Source organism: Gobius niger (assembly GCF_951799975.1).
Source record: "Gobius niger genome assembly, chromosome: 16".
Lineage (NCBI taxonomy): Eukaryota > Metazoa > Chordata > Actinopteri > Gobiiformes > Gobiidae > Gobius > Gobius niger.
In genome coordinates, this window is record NC_136867.1 from 3106351 (window position 1) to 3128740 (window position 22390).

Consider the following 22390-nt stretch of genomic DNA (forward strand, 5'->3'; position numbering starts at 1 on the left):
ACTTGACTGCCACCGGTCCGGAGAAAGCAATACACACTAATGGAATCACGGAGAAGAAGAAGCTAGCATGCTAACGGGCAAAGCTAACTGCGGGCTCACTTTAAACAGTATTTACAGCAAAGTTTGAGTGAAAAAAAATATTTCCATTATATAATTGGATGCACAGTAACCCTCTCTCCCTTCGCCTTTCCTGTCAGCGTAGTATTTACTCTCCAAGACAATTAAAAAGTTAAAAAAATCGTAACTTGCTACGACACCTGCAGTTGCGCTTATGGCCTCTAGGGGGAAGAGTTACTTAGTACTGCTTTAATGTAGAGTGTAGAAGTAAAAATAGTCACACCTACATTATCATTATTTTAATTTCACATAAAATCTTACTTGGTTCACATACATCTCTTTTGAGTTAGATGTAGTCCCTACCCTTGACCACTAGATGGCGCATGTCGCGCACCGATAGAGAATAGCTGAGGCATCGCAGAGGAAGAACTATCCTCTCGTGCTGAAGTAAAAAAGCATGTGCAGGTTGGTAACACTAAAAGGTCGCAAAGTTTAAGTATATTATCTTAGTCAGAAGGTTTTTGTGGTAAAACTGTCAAGTGTGAGTCTAGCAGGAACTAAGTTTAATACGTTTTTTTTAGTAGAATTGTGATCGTTTTCAATGCTAACTTTTCGAGCTAATGGTCGAGGGCAGGGGAATTACAACGTGGGGAAAACAAATTATCCGCACCAGTTTGCTTCGAGAACCATTTGAGTATTATTTATTTAGGACACAGATGAAACGTTTTTCATTACTATGAGACTTTACTAGGTTTATTTGATCACCAAGGTGTATATTGGGGGTTTATAACCAAATACTAGTAATGCCATTGTACTACTGTATTAGATACAGAGCAGCCATTTTGTAGTTAGGACACTGGCTTAGTTAATTATATATTAAGCACAGTGATTTCATGAGCATGTTTGTATTTAAAAAGATAAATAGTTGTACAGTTAAAAACATATATATAAATATTGATTAATTTCATGGTAAGAATAATTTGTTAAAAGGGCAAAAAGGTTAAAAAGTGTACATTAAAAGTAAAGGGTTTATACAATACATTTTGTATTTTATTTTTGTTACTGTTGAATTGTAATATTGTTATTGTCATATGTGACGAGTATAGCTTATTTAGCTATGGCCATGTGGACTTTTGGACTCTTTTAAGGCCATTAAGTATAGTAATTGTATTATTTGGATTACTGCTGTTGTCATTGTTAAATATGAAGAACAATTCTCTCGTGCTGAAGTAACAAGCAGCTAAACGCATGTGCTCTCTCTGTTCTTTTATCGCAGGCAAGCTGAGTACTTCACACACACTCACACACGTATGCTCTGAATCCCAGAGGAGCAACACTCATTTTTGGTACTTTTCTCTCCAAACGTCAATAAATGATCCACAGTGAGTCTAAAAAAGCCTGAACTCATGAGCAGCTTCAGCACAAATGCAGATGTTTTCTTACTAACACTTTTGTCGTTATCAGAGATGGCAGAGCCGCGGTCTGAGCCAGAACTAAACCAGGACTTACAGTTAAAAGGTCTGTCGCTGCAGCTCAGGACGTAATAATGTCCTTTCTCTCTTTTTATCGCTCAATTAAAATATATACAGTAGGTACCGAAAAGTACCGATCCAAAATGCCATGGCACCTCAACAAGACGGCCAAAACACCTGAAACTACACTATGCACACCTTGGGCCAGATCTTGTGACTGGCGCAGTCCGTGCGCAACTCTAAACGCAACGTGGTACATGCACGATCTTGCATGTGGCGCAGGTTTTGCGCTAAAGGCTGCACCTCTAGGGAGAGGGCGTTATTTAAGAAAAAGAGGCCGACTGAGGCGTGCTTCATTACAAGCAGCACTCGCGCCGCTCTTCTGTGGCAACGTTCACATTATGTTACTCTTTACATCGCGCTGCCTTGTCTTCTTCCTTAGAATCGACGTCAAATTGAAAACAAAAGCGAAATTGCGTTGAAAAGTCTGTTTGAGCGCAAGTTACGCACCGGTTTACTTTGATACAGTAGATCAACGCGCACACGCCTAACACCAAAACAACAGTGGTCTAACAACAGTTAGACCAGTTAGACACCAGGTCTAATCTGAGTTTTAAGGTGACATTTCCATCGCGTGTCAGTCTTTACCTCCTGATGATGCTCCTTGTGTAGCCACAGCTCAGTCCAAAAGTAAGAGGCGCATTTTACAGGGCGCAGAGCAACTTTTTTTTTCTTTTCCAATTCAGCCGCTCCAAGAATCCTGCAGCTGTAGCGCAAATGTTCCAATACGCTACAGTTTTCGTAACTTTGCGCATTGGAACGGTGTCCAGCGCGAGGCTGCTGCCTCTCTGTCCCGCCCGCTCATCTTGGATCTGAAGTGAGCGGCTGCAGCAGCGGAGGGACAGTTTTATTAGTAATCTTTACTAAACATTGCGCGCTGCATCACGCATGTTACGCGTGTACAACACCAAGCCTCCCCCCCCCCGCAACCCACCGCCTTCCGCAGGTCTGGGGAAAGCATGGGGAGGGGGCGGCACCACAACATCGCAATGCGAGTCTGTCCCCCCCTCCTGTCCTGCCCACCTTTTGCGCCAGGTATGACACTGAAGATTGCAAAGAGCGCCACCGTCTGCGTACTCGTCTGCTCTACAGCCTGTGCTATGAACCACAAGATCTGGCCCCTTATGTGTAATGACTTCCTTGTTCCCTGTGCCTACATATGAAACTGAAACCTAAAGTGTTGCCCAAATGGTTCAGCGAAAAACGGCACTTGTTAGCTTCCTGGTTCCTGTCAGTTGAATCACTCTGCTCCTCTCTATGTCTCTGTATCTTTGTGTAGTGGAAACATACATTTATAATTCAGCATTTGTTAAAGTCATGGTGGGGAAATGGGAGAACGGATTTATTTCCCTCTCAAACATGGTCATTTCTAAAGTCTGTATCTATGGCTACGTTCATGTGAACTGAGGAGCTCCTTTTCCCAAGATGGGATTTTGGTGGCATCAAATAAAAAACGTCTTTTATCACTGATTAGCGCTTACCTGAGCTAACCATTTTAATTTGGCGTTAGCGTCTTAAAAGCCCTAGTTGAGTGAGCGTTCATGTGCATTTACCAAATAATTAGACCTCAGTGCCGACGGAGCAGACACAACAAACCAAAAAAAATTCTTAGCTGCCCACTGCCTCCAATTGAAAGTATAGGCTCGTTAGAATGTTGTCCCATGAACGTAACCCAATCCTCACAATCAATAAAAATACTTTAGGTCGTTTTTCATAAATGTTTGCCTCAAAAGACAGTTTTAATTTGTTCCACAGCAAGGGAAAAAAAGATCAGGTATGGGCCTTCTTTTGGAGGCGAGACGCTGCAGGTGAACAGGGAAAAGGCAACATTTACCAGAGCCTCAGTTAGCGGGGACCGTGTGCTCCCAAAGTTTAGAAAATCTTTTGGACAGTCTTGCTACACTGTAGAACTCTCTCCCCACCGGACAGAAACAGCAGACTAATATTAACATATTTCCCAGAGAGCTAAAACAGTGGCTCAAATAGGGCCCAAGTTGTTCCCATGTGTAAAATGTGCCTTTTCTTGTTTAATAATGTGTTTTATTATTGTGTCTGTTGTAACTTAAAAGCCGCCTATGGACAGGTGGACAGGTAACACTTTAAACAATCTGGTTCATCCAATTGCTATGTCCATTTTAAAGCAGTACTAAGTAACTCTTCCCCCTAGAGGCCATAAGTGCAACTGCAAGTGTAGTAGCAAGTTACGATTTTTTAACTATTAATTGTCTTGGAGAGTAAATACTACGCTGACAGGAAAGGCGAAGGGAGAGAGGGATACTGCACATCCAATTATACAATGGAAATATTTTTTTTCACTCAAACCTGGCTGTAAATACTGTTTAAAGTGACGTTAGCCCGCAGTTAGCTTTGCCCGTTAGCATGTTAGCTTCTTCTTCGTGATTTCATTAGTGTGTATTGCTTGCTCCGCACCGGTGGCAGACAAGTTGCAAACATGGTTTTCTGGTCAGAGACACCAGGGGGCGATGAAAGACCCTCCAATCATCCCATAAACACTTGTATTACCCCCACAGGGACTACGAAAAGGATTTATTAAGGTAAACACGTTACTTAGTACTGCTTTAAATGAATAAAAATAATGAGGCTGGGAATTAGATTAGATTAAAAACATCCCTCTGAAAAACCTTGAAAAATATAGTTCAATCCAAGACTGGACAGTTTGTAGTATGTAGGAGCGACTAAAGTGGAGATGTTGTTGCAAGAGTGGAAAGAAAACCTCAGAAAGGAAATGACCATATTTGGATTACAGCGTCATCTCAGTCGCTGTTTGTGCTACGAGGATACCCAACCTGTCAGTGTTTGTGTACGGATAAGTGAGAGGGAACAGCCACTTCCTGGAAAACTCCGGCTCGACAGCAACAAAACATCATAAAACAAGCACTTTAAAAGGTATGTTTAGTCAAAAATGTGGTAAAAATCTCAACATTGACCACTGCTTGAAAAACCAATGTTTTCACCTGCCGTGTTTCGCCTTAACATAAAACCTTTCATCTGGAAACAAAGAAACGACCTGATCTACTCCAGAGGGATTTATTGTTGCACTGATTCAACATTTCTGTTCATGAGGATGCCATGATGTTTGTCATGTTTAATGCTACACATTTATGTATACATATATTACAAAAACAAACCAAAACAAATCTATACAAAATATTACAATTTCTTACAACAATTGGGTTTTGAGTTTAGTTTACAAAACATGACGTGTTGCTGTGATTGGATGACAGCCTGGAGTACTTTTTGTGTGGTGGCCGTTCCTCACTGACACCACAGTTTGACGGCTCTGGTGTATCTCTGATGTTTGGCGAGTTGGTGAATGTGCGTCTGACTCAAAACATATTTTCGGCTTTCACATACAATTATGAAAGTCAAGCCGTAATTCAAATAAAGACACAGCGCTGCTCTTTTTCTGAAAGCTACCCCACTGTTTAACTTAACTTTCGCTTTTCGTACAGCGACTAAACAGCTTTCTAGTGCGACGATGGACTCACATCGGAGCTGAGAAAGCATGGATTTGGATAAACATATGAAGGACCGAGAGAAGAGGCGTGGTGCAGGAGGTAAGAGCATGCGGACCAGGTGGGCGCGTATGCAGCTTCAAAGACGACGCAAACTGCTAAATATTGTCCCACTGTTTCTGAAACATAACGCTAAAATGGAGTAAATGCAAATAATAAGCTCCGATTTACATTTGTATTAGTGTGATGTGAGCCTTGATATTGGTGATGCTCTGAATACGTCGTCCTCCTTTGAGACTTTTATGCACACGTTTTAACACATTTCTGTTGCAAAATTGGCGTTCCATGACTCATGTTTAGTTTAGCTCCATGTATCCTGCTATCTCACATTTTCCTAACATAACTAATATGCAGTCTATGTATAGGGTATATAAATTTCTTTAAAAAATGCTGATAATGAGAGATTACTGTGACGGATAAAAATAGCTCATGATGGATTTTTTACAACCCTGTCGGTCAAAATGAAGGAGAGAAATGATTCCTAGCGAAACCACTGATATGTACTATCGTTTGAATTATTAAAATATACATATAGTAATTAAATATCCAGTGTGTACGCAATTACTTGGTGAGTGTTGACCCTGCTCCCTCAAATATGTATGTGTGGTTATCCATTTGTGTTTCGAAAAATAGTTAATCTTCAATTTCTCGTAAGGAAATCCATCTCCAGAAGAAAATCATCCAAATCATGGCAAGTTTCTCCCCGTTGTCCGTGACTTCCCAAAGTTTGGTGGCGTCTCGCTCTGAAAAAACAAAAAACCCTGTTGGTCCAGTAAAGTCATGTCTGCCCCTCAGAAGGTGCAGGCGTAGACCACGCCCACCACCACGATGTTGCCGATGGTGGCGATGATGGCGATCCACAGCCAGATGGCGTCGCTGGACATGCTCTGCTGCTCCTCCTGCTGGCTCTGAGCAGCCGCCGCAGCCACCGCCGCCGCGTGGACGTTGGCCGAGGAGTTGAAGAGGGAGTGCTCGCCGCTGTAGTCATCGTTGGGGGAGGAGTCCATGAAGGCCCCCGTCATCACAGGGATCTGCAGAGAGAGAGGACAGACATGTTTAGACATTAAAACGAGATGCTGCAGGTCAATCAGGAGAGATCCATTTGAAACACTGGCTGTAGATTACTCAGGGCAAGCCGTTTTGGTGCCCTAAGCAGAAATGTTTGATGGTGCCCCCAGTGTGGGGAGGTACGGAAGCGTCCTGGGCTAACTTGCATATGTGTTATTATTTCACTGGGATCACCTTATTTCAAGATAATTTCAAGTTCGTTCAATCTACGGATCCCCTCCTGGAACCGCCACCTTAACGTGGTGGAGGGGTTTGAGCACCCGAATGATCCTGGAGCTCTGTTGTCGGGGGCTTTGTGCACCTGGTAGGGTCTCCCATGGCAAACAGGTCCTTGGTCTCTAATAAGGGTCTTCTGAACTGCTCTTTGTCTGACCCGTCACCAACAGGCCCGGTTAGAACCGTGAGGCCGTCCTTCTGTGGACCCACCACCTGCAGGAGGAGCCAGAAGGGGCTGGTGCAATGTGATTTGAGCAGCTCCAACGGCTGCCCCCACGACTCGGAAACGGACAAGTGGAAGAAAATGGATGGATGGACAATCTACAGATCACGTTATTTCATTATATAAAATTATCACGTTATTTCATGATATCAATTTATTACGAAATAACATGATAGTAACGTGATAGTAATCACTTTTTTAATCACACAGTGACAAATTGCAGAATGACCAAGTATCAAAAACTTGTGGCTAACTCCCTGTTTGTCTGTTATTGGGCCAGAAGATGGCACCGCATCACGCCACGCCATGTTCTGACCGCTGTGGCCCACGGCATGTTCTGACCGCTGTGGCCCACACCAGTTGTGACTGTAGTGGGGCAGACACCACATGTCCACTTCAGGTCCAGTAATGGTTACACTGGGAGGAGGTGTAGCATTAACACTTTAACATTAAAGCAGTACTAAGTAACTTGTTTACCTTAATAAATCCTTTCCGTAGTCCCTGTGGGGGTAATACAAGTGTTTATGGGATGATTGGAGGGTCTTTCATCTCCCCCTGGTGTCTCTGGCCAGAAAACCATGTTTGCAACTTCACTGCCACCGGTCCAGAGAAAGCAATACACACAAATGGAATCACGAAGAAGGAGCTAACATGCTAACGGGCAAAGCTAACTGCGGGCTAACGTCACTTTAAACAGTATTTACAGCCAAGTTTGAGTGAAAAAAAATATTTTCAATGTATGTCAATGTGGATGCACAGTATCCCTCTTTCCCCTTGCCTTTCCTGTCAGCCTTATATTTACTCTCCAAGACAATTAATAAGTTAAAAAATCGTAACTTGCTACTACACCTGCAGTTGCGCTCATGGCCTCTAGGGGGAAGAGTTACTTAGTACTGCTTTAACACACTAAAACAACACAAAAAATATTTGTAGAATGAAATAAATTTAGATGTAAGAGTTTAATAGTTGGCGCCCAGTCGCCCGAACAGGAGTTTCTCTGCTCCACCTCTGCAGCTGCACTTCAGTTCAGATATGTCTTCGTCTCAGCACCTTGCCCTCTTTCCTTTCTCTCTTGCCGCTGTGAGCACAGGCTCCAGAGAACACGACATGACACTAACACAGGATCTGAACTTAAGTTTGCAGAGCATTTACCACTTTTGTATGAACGGGCTGAGTGAGGTCTCCTGGCAGAGAACAACGCACAGTTGTATCATTGGCCACATTTCTGTAACTCGTCTTTCTCATCGTTCTCATTGAATACAGGCCGTTCTTTTGTCGGCTGCGTTAATAAAACAACGGCGCAAACACTGTACAATGACGTTCGGTCACATATGATCAGTATGGTGCCCGTCAGACGTATTTTCCTGGCACTTTTTTGCCTAAGATTCTGTTGATCACTGCAGAAAAGCACATGAAACACGAAAACTGGTTTAAGCATTGTTAGCCACCTTCATCACCAAAACAGCCACTTGGACCTTTTTCAAACCAATTGAAAGTCTGAAAGATTAAGCATTCATGCTTAACCTGTTAAGGACCACCTATTTTGATGTACTCTCACCTGGCTAAATTAAACAGTAACCTCTCCATATTAAAATGACTGTTAAAACAACATACTTTGTCCAAATTGCTTATGTGAACCATCATAGGAATCAGGACAAGAAGTAGCTTCTTTGTACATTTAGAAGGACATTGTGACAAAAACATGTAAAAAGGTTCTTTAGTTATACAATTAATAAAAAATATAGCTTTTTTATATCTCGAAAATTACACATAAACTGAAAAAATATCTTTCCTGAAAATATACTTCATAACACACACTCCAAATTGAGTACAGTGTTAACCTTAGTGGTACTCAGCATGTGTGCAAAATTTCAGAAGTCCAAGTATGTTGGATTTGTAAACTTTTAAATTTTTTGGTGCTTTATCTCATTAGCATTGTGCACAAACCACTTGTTACAACAAACCTCCCAAAAATGGACTAAATCAAAGCAAAATGAAGTGGGTCATTTCTTTTCCATATTTATCTCAGTGCACAAAGGTGCGTCAGTCACACCTTCCCCCGAAACAAAATGGCCGCCTTGTTTACTCAGAAAAGAGCCTTTACACGTCTTCATTCACTGTTGATATGGACTATGGCAGATTGTTGGACAGAGACAATGGACCCCTACACAGATGTACCACTGTCAACTGTGAAATCAATGGCCCTGTGGACATTTTAGACAAGTTTGTGTCTATATGCTAATGTGGCTAACATGTGGCTAACATGTGCTTCTGGCACCCACTGAGCACTGCCAGCTCAAATATCAATGGATTTTTTTGGGAAATGTCTCATTTTGAAGAGAATAGTCATTAGGAATAAGTGAACAGAACTGGAATTGCCAAAAAGTTTGTTTACAAGAAGATTTTCTCATTTGTGGAGTATTTTTAGGTAATTTCTGACCGTGAAAATTGAAAATAATGAGCCAAATTTTCCAAAAAGAGTATTTTGTTGAAATATTTGTTGAATTATATTTTGGACCTAATGTAATATGGATAAGAAATGCTTAATTTTAATGCTCGATTTTCATGTTTTTTTTATTTTTCTGTCCTTAATTAATGTTTTGATTAATGTGATGGTGTCCCATGGCTGGAATAGATGTTTTGGGGAGAAGTGCCTGTTTAAAAATCTGTGCCACATGTTTATATTGGTCGAAATAGAATTTGCCTAAATACTGTATGCAAGTAAATGGAGCTGGAGTCAGTCCCTGATCAGGGACGACGGTCCTGAACAGGTTAAAGCAGTACTAAGTAACTCTTGCCCCTAGAGGCCATAAGCGCAATTGCAGGTGTTGGAGCAAGTTGCGATTTTTTTAACTTATTAATTGTCATGGAGAGTAAATACAAAAAAGGCGAAGGGAGAGAGGGATATTGTAAATCCAATTATACAATGGAAATATTTTTTTTCACTGAAACTTCCCCGTTTGCATGTTAGCTTCTTCTTCCTGATTTCATTAGTGTGTATTGGTGCTCCGGTCTGGTGGCAGTCAAGTTGCAAACATGGCCAGAGACACCAGGGGGAGATGAAAGACCCTCCAATCATCCCATAAACACTTGTATTACCCCCACAGGGACAACGGAAATGATTTATTAAGGTAAACAAGTTACTTAGTACTGCTTTAATATGCAAAAAGCATCTTTTTTACTGACATTATATATGTAGTGATTAATTAAAGGTACAACTAATTTGATGTGCAGTCATTGAAAGTACTGTATTGGAGGCTCCTTTCCCAGGAAAATTTCAACAACGTCCCCTGGAGATATGGAAAGTCTCCAGGTAGTCTCGGTGACAACATGCTCGATATCTGCAGAGCCTGCATACGTCTCTTTGAGATCTCCTTGGCATCCGACTGGTCTCAGAGACATTGCAGGGACGTTAAAGAAGCGTCTCACAGGTTGAGGACAACAAACAGTGTGGTTTCGCATCTGCACGAGACCACGTAAACCAGGTAAAACCAATGGCCGCTGGCTGCCCTGCTTTTTGACCACAAACGTGGGGGCCGCCATTGCTCCGCCGTTGCTGCAGTACCTCCATATCGCCGCTAGGCCCCCATTGAAAAGCATTGGACTTTAGACACGTTAAAAACTACTTTAAAGCCTGGTTTCAATTGTTTCAACGCTAGACTAGGCTAGATCTTCCTCCTGAGATAACGCTGGGTTAATAACAATATATGAAACCAGGCTGGTTTTCGTAATATGATTTTTTGAAATCTCGTATTTAATGAGGCTCGGACTGTTAGCATTGGAGCAGCGCGAGCTACACGTCACGCAAGGGCCGAGTCTACGGTGAAAATCCCGCCCGTATGCCCTTTTTAGGAACATGCTTCGTCAGAGCTGGGGAGGGGGAGCCTGTAAATCCGCCATGAATTGCCCCACGGCCGTGGTCATTCTGGTAAACGGGGAGGAGTGAGCATAAGACGTCCATTATTTTCTACAGTCTATGGGTAAAACCAAACCTGTTCGTTTTCAGCGAGACTAGAGAACTCGCCTCAACTCCAGGGGACGTCTCTGAGACATCTCTGTGACCAGCAGTCTTATAAGTCTAAATCTCAATGACCTTGCGTAGCTCATAGGAGTCTGCCAGTGTCCACCCAAATCCAAGCAAAGCCTCCCGTTTAGTTATTAGTTCTACATCAGCGAGTGGAAGGTCTATTAAAAGAACTGCTCGGAACCTCCGCGCTGACATCATTAGCAGACGGTTTAAGCCCGCTGCGAGTGTGCCTTTGCATGGAGCTGTGTTCAGGAAGCACGCCTTAATTAGCGCCCATGAATATTTCAGACTGAGGATGATTTATGGCTTTGGACAATGGGCGGCGTTGGAGACGGTGGGGCTGTTGGTTCGCGTGAGAGCAGGAGGGGGAGGCTGTTGTTGCGGCGCAAATGGACGAGGCGGTCCCAAACAAGCTTCAGCCGCGGAGGAAAACAACGCTATAAATATGAACTGACACGCACAGACTCCCATCATCTGTTGACATTGTTTCCAAAGTATTAAGGGGAGACACTGGCTTTTGAAACGTTCACCTGGAAACAAGTACACTGCACAATCTTCACAGTAAAATGAACGATTGTTGTGCTGATACGGCATTGCTCCACAGATTTATAGGAGAAATCGTCAATTCAAAATGCATTATTCTCTCTTTGTGGCGATGACGTGCGTGGTTAAAATAGCACCTGCTACAGACGCCACATTTTGTGATCAACATGTTTTTTATTTTATTTTTGAGCCTTGAACTCCACCAAATCTAAATTCCCCTTTTTGTATGTCAACAGAACAAACCTGCTCCCATCCATTTCATATTTCTTTTTTACACTTACGGGCCTCATAGTTACTGTATATGAAAACATTAGTTAAAAGTTAGTTTTATATATATTTCTAAATGTATGTATTTTATAGTTATTTATCTATTATAATATTTTTTTCCCATTCACCTGCAGTATGTCGTCCTAAAGCTTAAATATGGTGTTAAGCAGAAGTGCCTTTTCTCCTCGGGGGCCGCATATTGTAGTATATTATGGTACCTTTAAATCTGGTTCAGCTAACCCCGCTTCTTTTTTTGAGTTTTTGAAGACCAACAGCTTTAAAACATGTATTCCATGCGATTTTTGAAGATGCAAACAAATAGAAAACATCCCAAAATGTATGGACCATATTTTCCGGACTATAAGTCGCTCCGGAGTATAAGACGCACTAGCCAAAAAATGCCTAATGAAAAAAACAACAACAACTGAACAGGCGTACGGTATGCTAACGGTTAGCTACATGATGCATAAACAACTACCTGGGCGCGGAGGCGTAACTGCATCGTTGACAAGCCTCTCCCGGCATCACGTTTTTCAAGCTCTCATTTGAGAACTCAATCCTCTAGCTGTGGCCATCTTAGCTTTTAGCTCGTGATTAGCTTTGCTTGGTTTTCTTCATTGTGGGTAGGAGTAGCCTCCGCTTCTCGCTCACTCTTAACTGTCTTTCTTCTGCTTGATTAGCCTGCAGTGCCTGTGCATGTGAAATTATATATTTGAATTTTAAAAAAAGAAAAAAAATATCACACATTGGTCGCTCCGGAGTATATGACGCACCCCCTGCCAAACTATGAAAAAAACTGTGACTTGTAGTCCAGAAAATATGGTGAATAATAAAAATGTTGTATGTACAGTCTTGATCAAAACTTTAAGACTAGTTGAAAAATGGCAAACATTCACACTTTACATGGTTGGATCTTAACAAGGTTCCAAGTTGAACTTCAATATGCAACAAGAAGAAATGGGAGTGAAACAAAAGTTAAACAATGTGAATAAGCTTTGTATTGAAAACAATAAATGAACTGGCTGTTTTTGCATCTGATCAAAGGTTTAGACTACATGACTTTAAAGGAACAGGCCGCCGTTTTTCCATACTGAGATATGTACTTACCTGAGCTTAGACGAGTTCATGCGTACCTGTCTGGTCGTTGTGCGTGCGCTCAGTCACGCACAAGATGTTGTTAGCATTTGGCCTCTCCCAATGTATTCCTATAGCTCCAAACGAGGGTGAAGTTGGAAGCTACCCACGCTCTTCCACTGGCACAAAGACCAGACAGGTACTCATCAACTCGTCTAAGCTCAGGTAAGAACATATCTCAGTATGGAAAAATGGTGGCCTGTTCCTGTAAAAGGCAAAATCTGCAAAAAAATGTGGATTCAGTGTCATATTCTGTGGATTCAGTGTCATCGTCCAGGATCCTCGACCCGTTACTGATGTCGACTACATATTGAAGTTCTACTAGGAACCAACCATCCATCCATGCAATACGTGAGTTTTTACCTAGTCTTACACTTTTGATCAGGACTGCATATTATACTGTTTTTACACAATAACCACCAAAGAAAAAAGTGGCTCCACTTACCCCACTCTCCTCTATCCTTTTTTACAAGATTGTTTAACTTTCATGATATTTTCCAAGCGCGTGAACTGCACTGAAGTTTGCCGTAAACAGGACGCGGCCTGGTCATTCACATGCATTACCATAACCTCCGTGTTAAGTGGCTTACTTTACATCGGAGGCGGATGTTTATGAAGGGCTCCAGTCGGCGAGGACTTTCCAGCGCTTTGTAGATAAAAAGCAAAGTAAACAGACTACCCGACCGACAGTGGAGTTCACTCCGCGGTCTCGGATTCTCGCAGGCTAATGAGGCTGTGAGTTCGTCTGCATTTTAACGACGCAATGAGAAAAGTTTGTTTCCACTCAATGGAGAGCGCCGACCTCGCTTTTTATGCTAATGCGGGCGACGCGGGGATCAACAACTCTTTCACACTCACAGGAAATAGATTTATGCTCAAGACGCGCTCTTTGGGAGACACAGATTAATGAGCGGATGAAAAGTTACTGAATGGATCAACTATTCGACCCCAGCGGGTTATTCCGTTGTTTTGGTGACGAAGGGTGAGAAGGGAGAGGCTGATAGTTGAGGCTGAACAGTGATTCTAGATTACAATAACCTTGGAACTGACTGTAGGGGGTAACGGAATTTTTCACACCAGTTCCTGCGTATGGTGAGACACGTGTCTTTGCTGCTGATGTTGGTGGAGGCTGTTGGCGCGCTCTGGTTTACACTCAACTGTGTTTGTTTGTGTTTGACCGTCTGCATCTCAAGGAGCTCTGGGATTGGTCATATCCTCGTAGGAACCGGTAAATAAGTTGAGACCAAGTTGAGCCCATGAAGTAATAATGGGCGATAACGCAATAGTGAACGATAACGTAATAATGAGCGATAACGTAATAATGGCCGATAACTTAACAGTGAGCGATAACGTAATAATGACCGATAACGTAATAATGGCCGATAACTTAATAATGGCCGATAACGTAATAAGTAAGGGATAATGGGCGAAACAATTATCCCTTACGAATGGGCAATTATCCCTTACGAATGGGCAATTATCCCTTACGAATGGGCAAGGCTAGTAGCTAGCCTAGCTACTTAGTTGAAGGCGCAGTTGGAGGAATGGTGGTGAATCTCTTGGTAAGTTGAAAGTCAGACTCACGCTTACTTCATGAGCAATTCACCCAACTTCTCTCTCAGTGACGGGGACAGAGATAGTGTCGCTACTACGTACTCGCGGAGTGATATGAAAGCACCAACTCCGTTGCCATTGGCAGCGGTCATTATTTTTTTCAGAGGTCCTTTATCAGAAAATAATGACCGGTAGAACGTTGGGAAATCCCATTCAAATCAATGGAGCGTTCTACTTACGTTGTGAAGAGCCGTATAATAATGGCCGATAACGTAGTAATGGCCGATAACTTAATATTGAGCGATAACTTAATATTGAGCGATAACGTATTAATGGCTGATAACTTAATATTGAGCGATAACTTAATATTGAGCGATAACTTAATAATGACCGATAACGTAATAATGACCGATAACGTAATAATGGCCGATAACGTAGTAATGGCCGATAACTTAATATTGAGCGATAACATAGTAATGGCCGATAACGTAGTAATGGATGATAACTTAATATTGAGCGATAACTTAATATTGAGCGATAACGTAATAATGACCGATAACTTAATATTGAGCGATAACGTAATAATGGCCGATAACTTAATATTGAGCGATAACGTAGTAATGGCCGATAACTTAATATTGAGCGATAACTTAATAGTGAGCGATAACGTAATAATGTCCAATAACGTAATAATGTCCGATAACGTAATAATGTCCAATAACGTAATAATGTCCGATAACGTAATAATGTCCAATAACGTAACAATGTCCGATAACGTAATAATGTCCAATAACGTAATAATGTCCGATAACGTAGTAATGGCCGATAACGTAGTAATGGGCGAATACGTAATAATGAGCCATAACGTTATAATGGGCCATAATGTAATAATGGGCCATAACGTAATAATGGGCCATAACATAATAATGGTCGATAACTTTATAATGGCCGATTACGTAATAACGGGCCAAAACGTAATAATGGGCCATAACGTAATAATGGGCCATAACGTAATAATGGTCGATAATTTAATAATGGGCGATTACGCAATAATGGGCCATAACGTTATAATGGGCCATAACGTAGTAATGGGTGATAATGTAATAACCCATTGATCTGACTTTATTTTCAAAAACTAACATAGTAAACATTGTTTTTGTGCTTTTTTCTCCAAAATGTGAAATGACCTGTTATTCTGTGTGTTTTTCCAGCTTTTTATTTTCCTGTTTTTGTATTTATTTATTTTCATCTCTAATTGTATTTTTTTTATTTTTTTTATCTCATTCATATGCTCATATGCTGCATTTTCCTTCAACACTTTTCCCCTATTCCCCCTGTAGGGTCTCGCCTTAAAGTGTCTTGCTCACGGACACGGCAACACTCCCGGGTGGGGATCAAACTGCAAACCATCCGTGTGTGTGCCGGCTGCTCCACCGCCCGAGCCACTGCCCTCACATTTGTTGGCAAAAAAATCACCGCAACAGCTGCTGACCCGACCTTTTTTGTTGTTTTTGTTCCGCCCAAATCCCTGCCCGTATGCGCCGAGACGTGAGGGCCCGCCTCTCCTTACACACACACACACACACACACACACACACACACACACACACACACACACACACACACACGCACACGCACCACGGGGTCTTCCCTCTCCCTGGGTGTGTGTGTGTATGGGGGGTGGTACTGTACTCATTGGCCCCTGGTGGTGAATAATGGCATGACACATCCGCTGAGGCCCTCTCCTGTTCACATGAGCGTAATGAGGGCGGACAGGCGTGTACAGACAGAGAGGGGGGTAAAAAAAAAGTATCCATGCACACACACACACGCACACACACACATACATACACAAACGCTCACCTCCGCATCCACACTCCCCCTTCCCCGACTCTACGCCCGGCTGCTATTTATAAGATGTCAAGCAGAAGGGGAGAAGTACATCTCAGTGTTGCCCTCTCCGGTCATGCCCACGCGGACAGTTGCAATCGGAAACATGTTGGGGTCTGAACCAGGCTTTACCGAAGAGTCTATATTTTATAAATTGACTTTTTGTGCTTCCTTTACCCATGTGATAGTGACATATCCTCAGCGAAAACAGATCTGGAGTTTAAATATCGGAGCTGATGCTGGAAAAAAATGCAATATCGGCTCCAAATATCCCATACTGAAATGATACCTATATGGCCCATAGACAAATGTAAAACTAAGAATGGACGTTTTGGAGCCGACCTCTTCCTGGAACCGTAAGGAAATGGCGGCTGGCTCCGGTAGTTCCTGACTCTTATGGACTGACTTTCCATTCAAACGTTTTAGTCATTATTGAGCAGGCATTTCATTGTTTGTCTTAGCATCCTATTTTTATCCTTTCACTATTTTTTAAACTGAGACTAAACCAGGGCTAAACTGGTACTAAACCGTGACTAAACCAGGGCTAAACCGGGACTAAACCAGTGCTAAACTGGGACTAAACCAGGTGTAAAACGGAACTAAAGTGGCACTAAACCATGGAGTAATACGCCAACTTCTCTGTTTTCCAGTCCAAAAGTGTTTCAAAGTGCATTAAAGGATCGCCTACCGTTACCGATACTGAATATCGGATCAGGACATCCCTAGAGTCATGTGGGACCAAATGAAAACAAGGGAATAAATAATGAACAAATGAGTGGAGACGGAGAGAGTCATCTCGACATCACTCTTCTTGTGAGCGGAGAGCGGGAGGCGGGAGCTCGCTGTCTGTGATGTTTATAAATGTTTATGGCTCCTGGAAGTGCACTCAGAGAAAAGGAGCGACTGTTGCATAATAACTTTCTAATTAAAGACTCCAGGAAGGCGGGACGAGCACTCGGCCCATTCAATACAAGTGTGGACTTTGTAATCTGACAAACTGAGGGGTAGCATTCATTTATCAGTTAATTGTTTTGCTTTGTCAAACTGACATTCATCAGTTTCTTGACTGTTGCAAAATATTATGCAACTTCAATACATTTTAAAGCTTGTAATTAACTGAAAATGGCCATTTGTTGAATTTGCAGCAATAGGAGGTCATATTTACTGAAATCAAAAGCTATTTCAATAAAAAAAAATCTGAACAGGTCAAGATATATTTTAACATAGAAGACATTATTTTAGCAGCTTCAAAATACTTGCCTCCATTAAACTTGAGAGTTTCTGCTTGGATTTCTTTGCAGGATGTCAGAATAGCCTCCGAGAGCTGCTGTTTGGATGAAAACTGCCTCCCACCCTCATAGATGTTTTGTTTGAGGCTCCAAAGGTTCTCAATAGGGTTGAGGTCATGGGACGAGGGGGTCCACATCATGAGTTTCTCTCCTTTATCAGGGATACTAAAGGGGCCAACCAGCTCTCTCCCCTTGATTCCAGGCCAAAACATGACTCCGCCCCCTCCCCTCACAGCCTTGTTGGGACATAGTGGCCATTCACCAACCATCCACCAACCACTACTCCATGAATCTGACCATCCAGGGTTACACAGCACTCATCAGTGAACAAGACGTGTGTCGAGCCCATTTCTTGCACAAAGCTGATGGCGTGAGCGGCTCCTGCTCCTTTCAGGTAACAGAGCGAGTGAATGTGATTCAGTTACAGTCTAACTTAACCCCTGCCTCAGAACTTCTCCTGAGTGCGGAGACATTTGGCGATCGTTGAAACTTTCCCGTCGGGTTAATATTGGATGTTGCTTCCGCCTAACAGCTCATTGTTGTTCTCTCCAATGAACCGAGGCCCTTCCATCTCCCCGGAGCGCTGGGTTTCATCTGAATGCGAACCCGCGCGCTCAGCCCCGTCTGCATTCTTCATACCCATGTTTTATTTAAGCCAAACCCGTTGTCCGCAGGAGCGAGCAGTTTGGATATGCGTACCGGAGGTAATCAGCCACGGATACAACGGCACGCATAAATTTCCCCACAGCAGGCCTGGGATTTAAATATTTGATTGGTCAGGGTTGCTAACAGGAAGCACTTCCTACAGACACAAAAATGCAACAAAACTTTAGCCATGCCAGAACAATTATCCCTGGAGTGGCTATAGTTATTCTTAATGACTTTGATCGTTTCTTCTACAGCTGAAGCACACCAAACGCTTTTATTCTTTCTTTCTTGCTTGCTTAATCACAAAAGGAACAATGAAAGGTCCTCCACTCATTTTTAAAAATCAATCATCCATAACCAGACCCCATTCTGAGCAGCTCGGCGCGAAAAGTGTTTTCATCATCGCCATCCACTTGTTAGCATGCCATTAGGTGAAAGTAAAAGTCTTTAGGTGTTGTATACCGAGACTGTTTCAGACAGTGTCCCCTGGATTACAGTGTTAGTGCCATCAACATGTCCTTGGTCTTGGACACACACAGGCCAGCTTTTTGACATGTCTTTCACTTAAAAGTGCATACACATCCATTTTGACTTGAAACTCAAGCAAGTTCACAATTTGGGCTTGTCTGGGTAATAGACTATGTAGGCCAAAATAAGTTCAAAAATATTCATACATTTCAATTTTAAATGATTATAAAAAAACAAATCTGGGGCAAAGCTGAGTGTTTTGCTTTGTCCCAGTGTGAACCAGGATCTTGCTGCTTTTGTCACTCATTCTGATCATCAGACACTGGCCCCGCCCCCTCTTATCTGCATCTCCCTCAGCAGTTTCGGTCAAACCGCTGGTAGATATAGACCTCAATGTGCTGTTTTCAGCTCTCGAAGATCATTCGAACAAATGTATGTGACACAAAGCCACGTGTTGAGCGGCAGAGGAATGACACACACCGATTCTATTTGGTCACTGAAAACAGTTCACTTCAGGAGGAGCCACCGCTGCTGCACGATTGTGAAGAAACATCTGCGCTATAGCTTTCAGGCAGTGTTTCTGTTTCACATGTGTCTTTATGATGTAGTAGAGGTGGTTATGAATGTGTTTAAAAAGGTTTAAAAAGTGAGGGATGAGGAAATAGATCCATTTAGATCAGTTTTGTAGGCCTTACACTGGCCTATAGGCTGTAAGCTCCAGCGGAGAAGCTTTTACATTTGGGTAAAGCTGAACTGGAGAAAACGTTCAAACTCGCTGTGGACTTTTACGCACTCGAGTACAAAGCTCGGTTCCTGAGGTTCGGTTCTGGAGTGGACGGCATTTAGGTCCAGAACAAGCTCATCCACATCACTTCCACCTGTGATGGCTTAAACGTCCATCAGACTGTAGTCAAATGGTTATGGATGGGGTTAAAGAGAGTTTGGATCACTGATCACTTAATTCAAAATAATGCAACACACCGTCAAAAATCTGAAATATATCCAAGCTAAGTGCACATGCATGTTGACAACCGTGCACTACTGTCTCCATCAGACTCCATCCGTTCCCCTCATGCTTTGACGGGGGACAAGCCCAGGCTCTCCTGTTCAATGGACATAAGATAAGATAAGATAAACCTTTGAAGAGTGGACACTTTTAGAGCATAATGGAAGTGCGGCAATTCCGCCTTTGCTCTGCCCGATCCCGCCAGCCCTCGGAAGCTAAGCAGGGAAGGGCCTGGCAGGACATGGATGGGAGACCGTTTGAGAAAGAATAATGAATTAATATCCAGATTAATATCCAAAGTGCGGTCTGGAAGAGATCTCCAATGTCGGGATGATGAGGAAAAAGTGGAGGGGGAAATGGAGAAAGAACAGGGGGGAAATGGGGGCAAATTGAGAAGAAATGGGGGGTGGGAATTGGGAGAAAATAAGGGACAAATCTAGAAACACAAATTGAGGAAAATTGAGAAGAAATAGTGGGGAAAATTGGGTTGGGGGAAGGGAAAAACAGGGAGGAAAATTGGAAGACATATGAGGAAAAAATGAGTGAAAATAAGGACAGCAACTGAGAAGGAATATGGGAAAAAATAATGTGTGGAAGGTGTTTTTTCTGCCCTTTTGTAGTCTGTTCAGGACAATTGTCTTTTTGATTCCCGTGTATCTCTCCATCATCGTCATCGATCAAGTTCCCCAAAACACTGAGATGTTCATTTTGATCATTATCGCTCAGCCCCGAGTGTGTCCTAACACAGTCGGCTATTAGCGGCAGAGAAACATCACGCTCCTGCCAAGTCAACAGACGCCCCACTTGTTACTGTTATTTCTCCATTAATGAGACACTAAATGCCATCGCCTGCACCAAGCCCACAACATGCACAATCTTTATTTACAAGTCCGGTTTCATCTGAAAACATATGGATTGCTCCCGTGTGTGGTATACACAGTGGGAGGGAAAAGTGAGTCCACCATTTGGAATTTCTCACATTTCTGCCTAAGACGGTCACTAAATGTGGTCTAATCTTCTTTTTAATGCTTAGCCTGTTTTTTCTCTCTTTGCTCCTCCGTTGAGTTTTGCGCAGCCAGGGCAAAGGATCTGAGAGGCTTCTTTAGAGAGACTTCACTCTCTAAAAACACACATTTTGGTTTGAAAAGGGGTAGGCTGCACTGTGGCCCTCTTTTGCACAGGGAGTGTTTCCGCTGTAGAGCCTTCGGGATGTTCACACTCCACCAGAACGAGCCTGTTTCGGGTTTAAGAATGCATTTGTAATTTTTGATTTGGCCTGCACACGGGAATAAGTGAGCACAGAATCCAAACACTGTCGGGACGTAATGTTCACTGTACACAAAACAAGTCAATACCGGGGGGAGCGTGCGCTTAGGAAACTCTTGGATGTATTGTTTTGATTTCGTACTTGAATATATCCCCCTGAGCTTCCAACACAACAGTGATTCATTAAAACAGAGTCGGTGAAAATGAGGGCTGTTCCTTTTAAGAGGATCCCGTTTGTTTTGCTCGTAATTAAAAGTACAAGGCACTGAACTGGCCCCCGGGCTCACAGAGAATGAACAATATGCTGGGACATTGATAAATAACCAGCAAAGGAGACGAGAGAAGTTGCACAGGTCTTTGAAAGGGACATATCCTGCAGAACTGTGGCTTACAAACCTGCTTTTGGACTCCACCAGCAGAAAACACTAAAAGTGAATAGGGAAAAAAAGTTAAATGCTGCTAAACATCCATTTCCAGTGTCCAATCGCCATCACCAACTTGTCTCAGAGTACACAAATTGCGTAGGGCCCCGCAGCCGCAAGGGCCCCGTGTCTCAGTCCAATGACGTTGTTGTTTGGCTGGTTGATCAACGTGTTGTTACGGCGACAGGCTCTCTGACAGCGCTCACTCACTCTCCGCCTACTTTGCCACATATAACGGCTTTCCACAGTCATCCCCAAGGCCGATAATAGAAAGCTGCAGGCTGGAGGCGCAGCCGATCCACGACGGTGCAGCAGATTCACCGTGATAGTGCGCCCTCTACTGGTACAGCAGATCCACGACAACATTATTATACGTGAGTTTATCTCCGCTCGGGTCTCTGCTCGGCTGTCTCCCGTCTCCTGGGCGGTGCTCGCTTCATGTTTTCTCTGCGGCACAGCGGTTAGCACTCGTGCGTCACAGCTAGCTAGCAGGTCCCCGGGTTGGATTCCCACCTGGACGGGGTCTTTCTGTGTGGAGTTTGCATGTTCTCCCCGTGTCTGCGTAGGTTACTTCCTACCACTAAAAACAAGTACAATCGGTTAATCCTCCAGCCAGGTGTTTCTGACCAATAGCCCAGCTCCACATCTGGAGATGGGTTCCGAAGCGCTGGCTCGGACTAACCATATAAACGTCTGTGTCGATAGAGTAATTTTAACCATTTTGCCTCTAAAAGACCTTATATTTGAGCAGCATCAGCTTCGTGGTTGTATAAGCTACGCGGTGGCGGAGTGATCTGCTAGAAAATAGTCCCTCAAAATGCGATCATTCATGTGATGCAGGTCAGTTATATACAATTATTCTATCGACACAAACATTTATATGGTTAGTCTGGTGTTATAAGTGATTTGCCTCAGGTGCTCTGTGGAGCGGGTCAGACTGTTTTTAATGCAGTGTAGCTGATACCATAGAAATGCGCTAGCCTTGCACTAACCTAGCGCCACGTAACTCTTCAAATATAAGACCTGCATGAATTACAAAAAAAAAAAATCTCCTGAAATCAGCAACACTCTGGATAACTAGGAAATGAGGCCCGATGTCAAAAATCCTGAAATATCCCTTTAAGCTGTTGTATTTGTCTCAAAGGGGAGCTGAATCCACACGGCTCTCATGGGCACATCAAGTTACTTTCAGTAACTGCAGTTCTCCGAATGCGCATGCTCTAAATAATAATAATAATAATAAT

General features: G+C 42.9%; 1 protein-coding gene across 1 annotated transcript in view; it reads right to left on the bottom strand.

Annotated features, from left to right (window-relative positions):
* Positions 1-5421: 5421 nt before the first annotated feature.
* The window catches only part of LOC306975625 (uncharacterized protein C14orf132-like), an 86032-nt gene continuing 69063 nt past the window's right edge, over positions 5422-22390 (bottom strand). Inside the window, exon 2 of the mRNA XM_079573237.1 lies at positions 5422-6156. Coding sequence (XP_079429363.1) covers positions 5917-6156 — 240 coding nt within the window. The 3' untranslated portion in view covers positions 5422-5916. The remainder of the gene's footprint in view (positions 6157-22390) is intronic.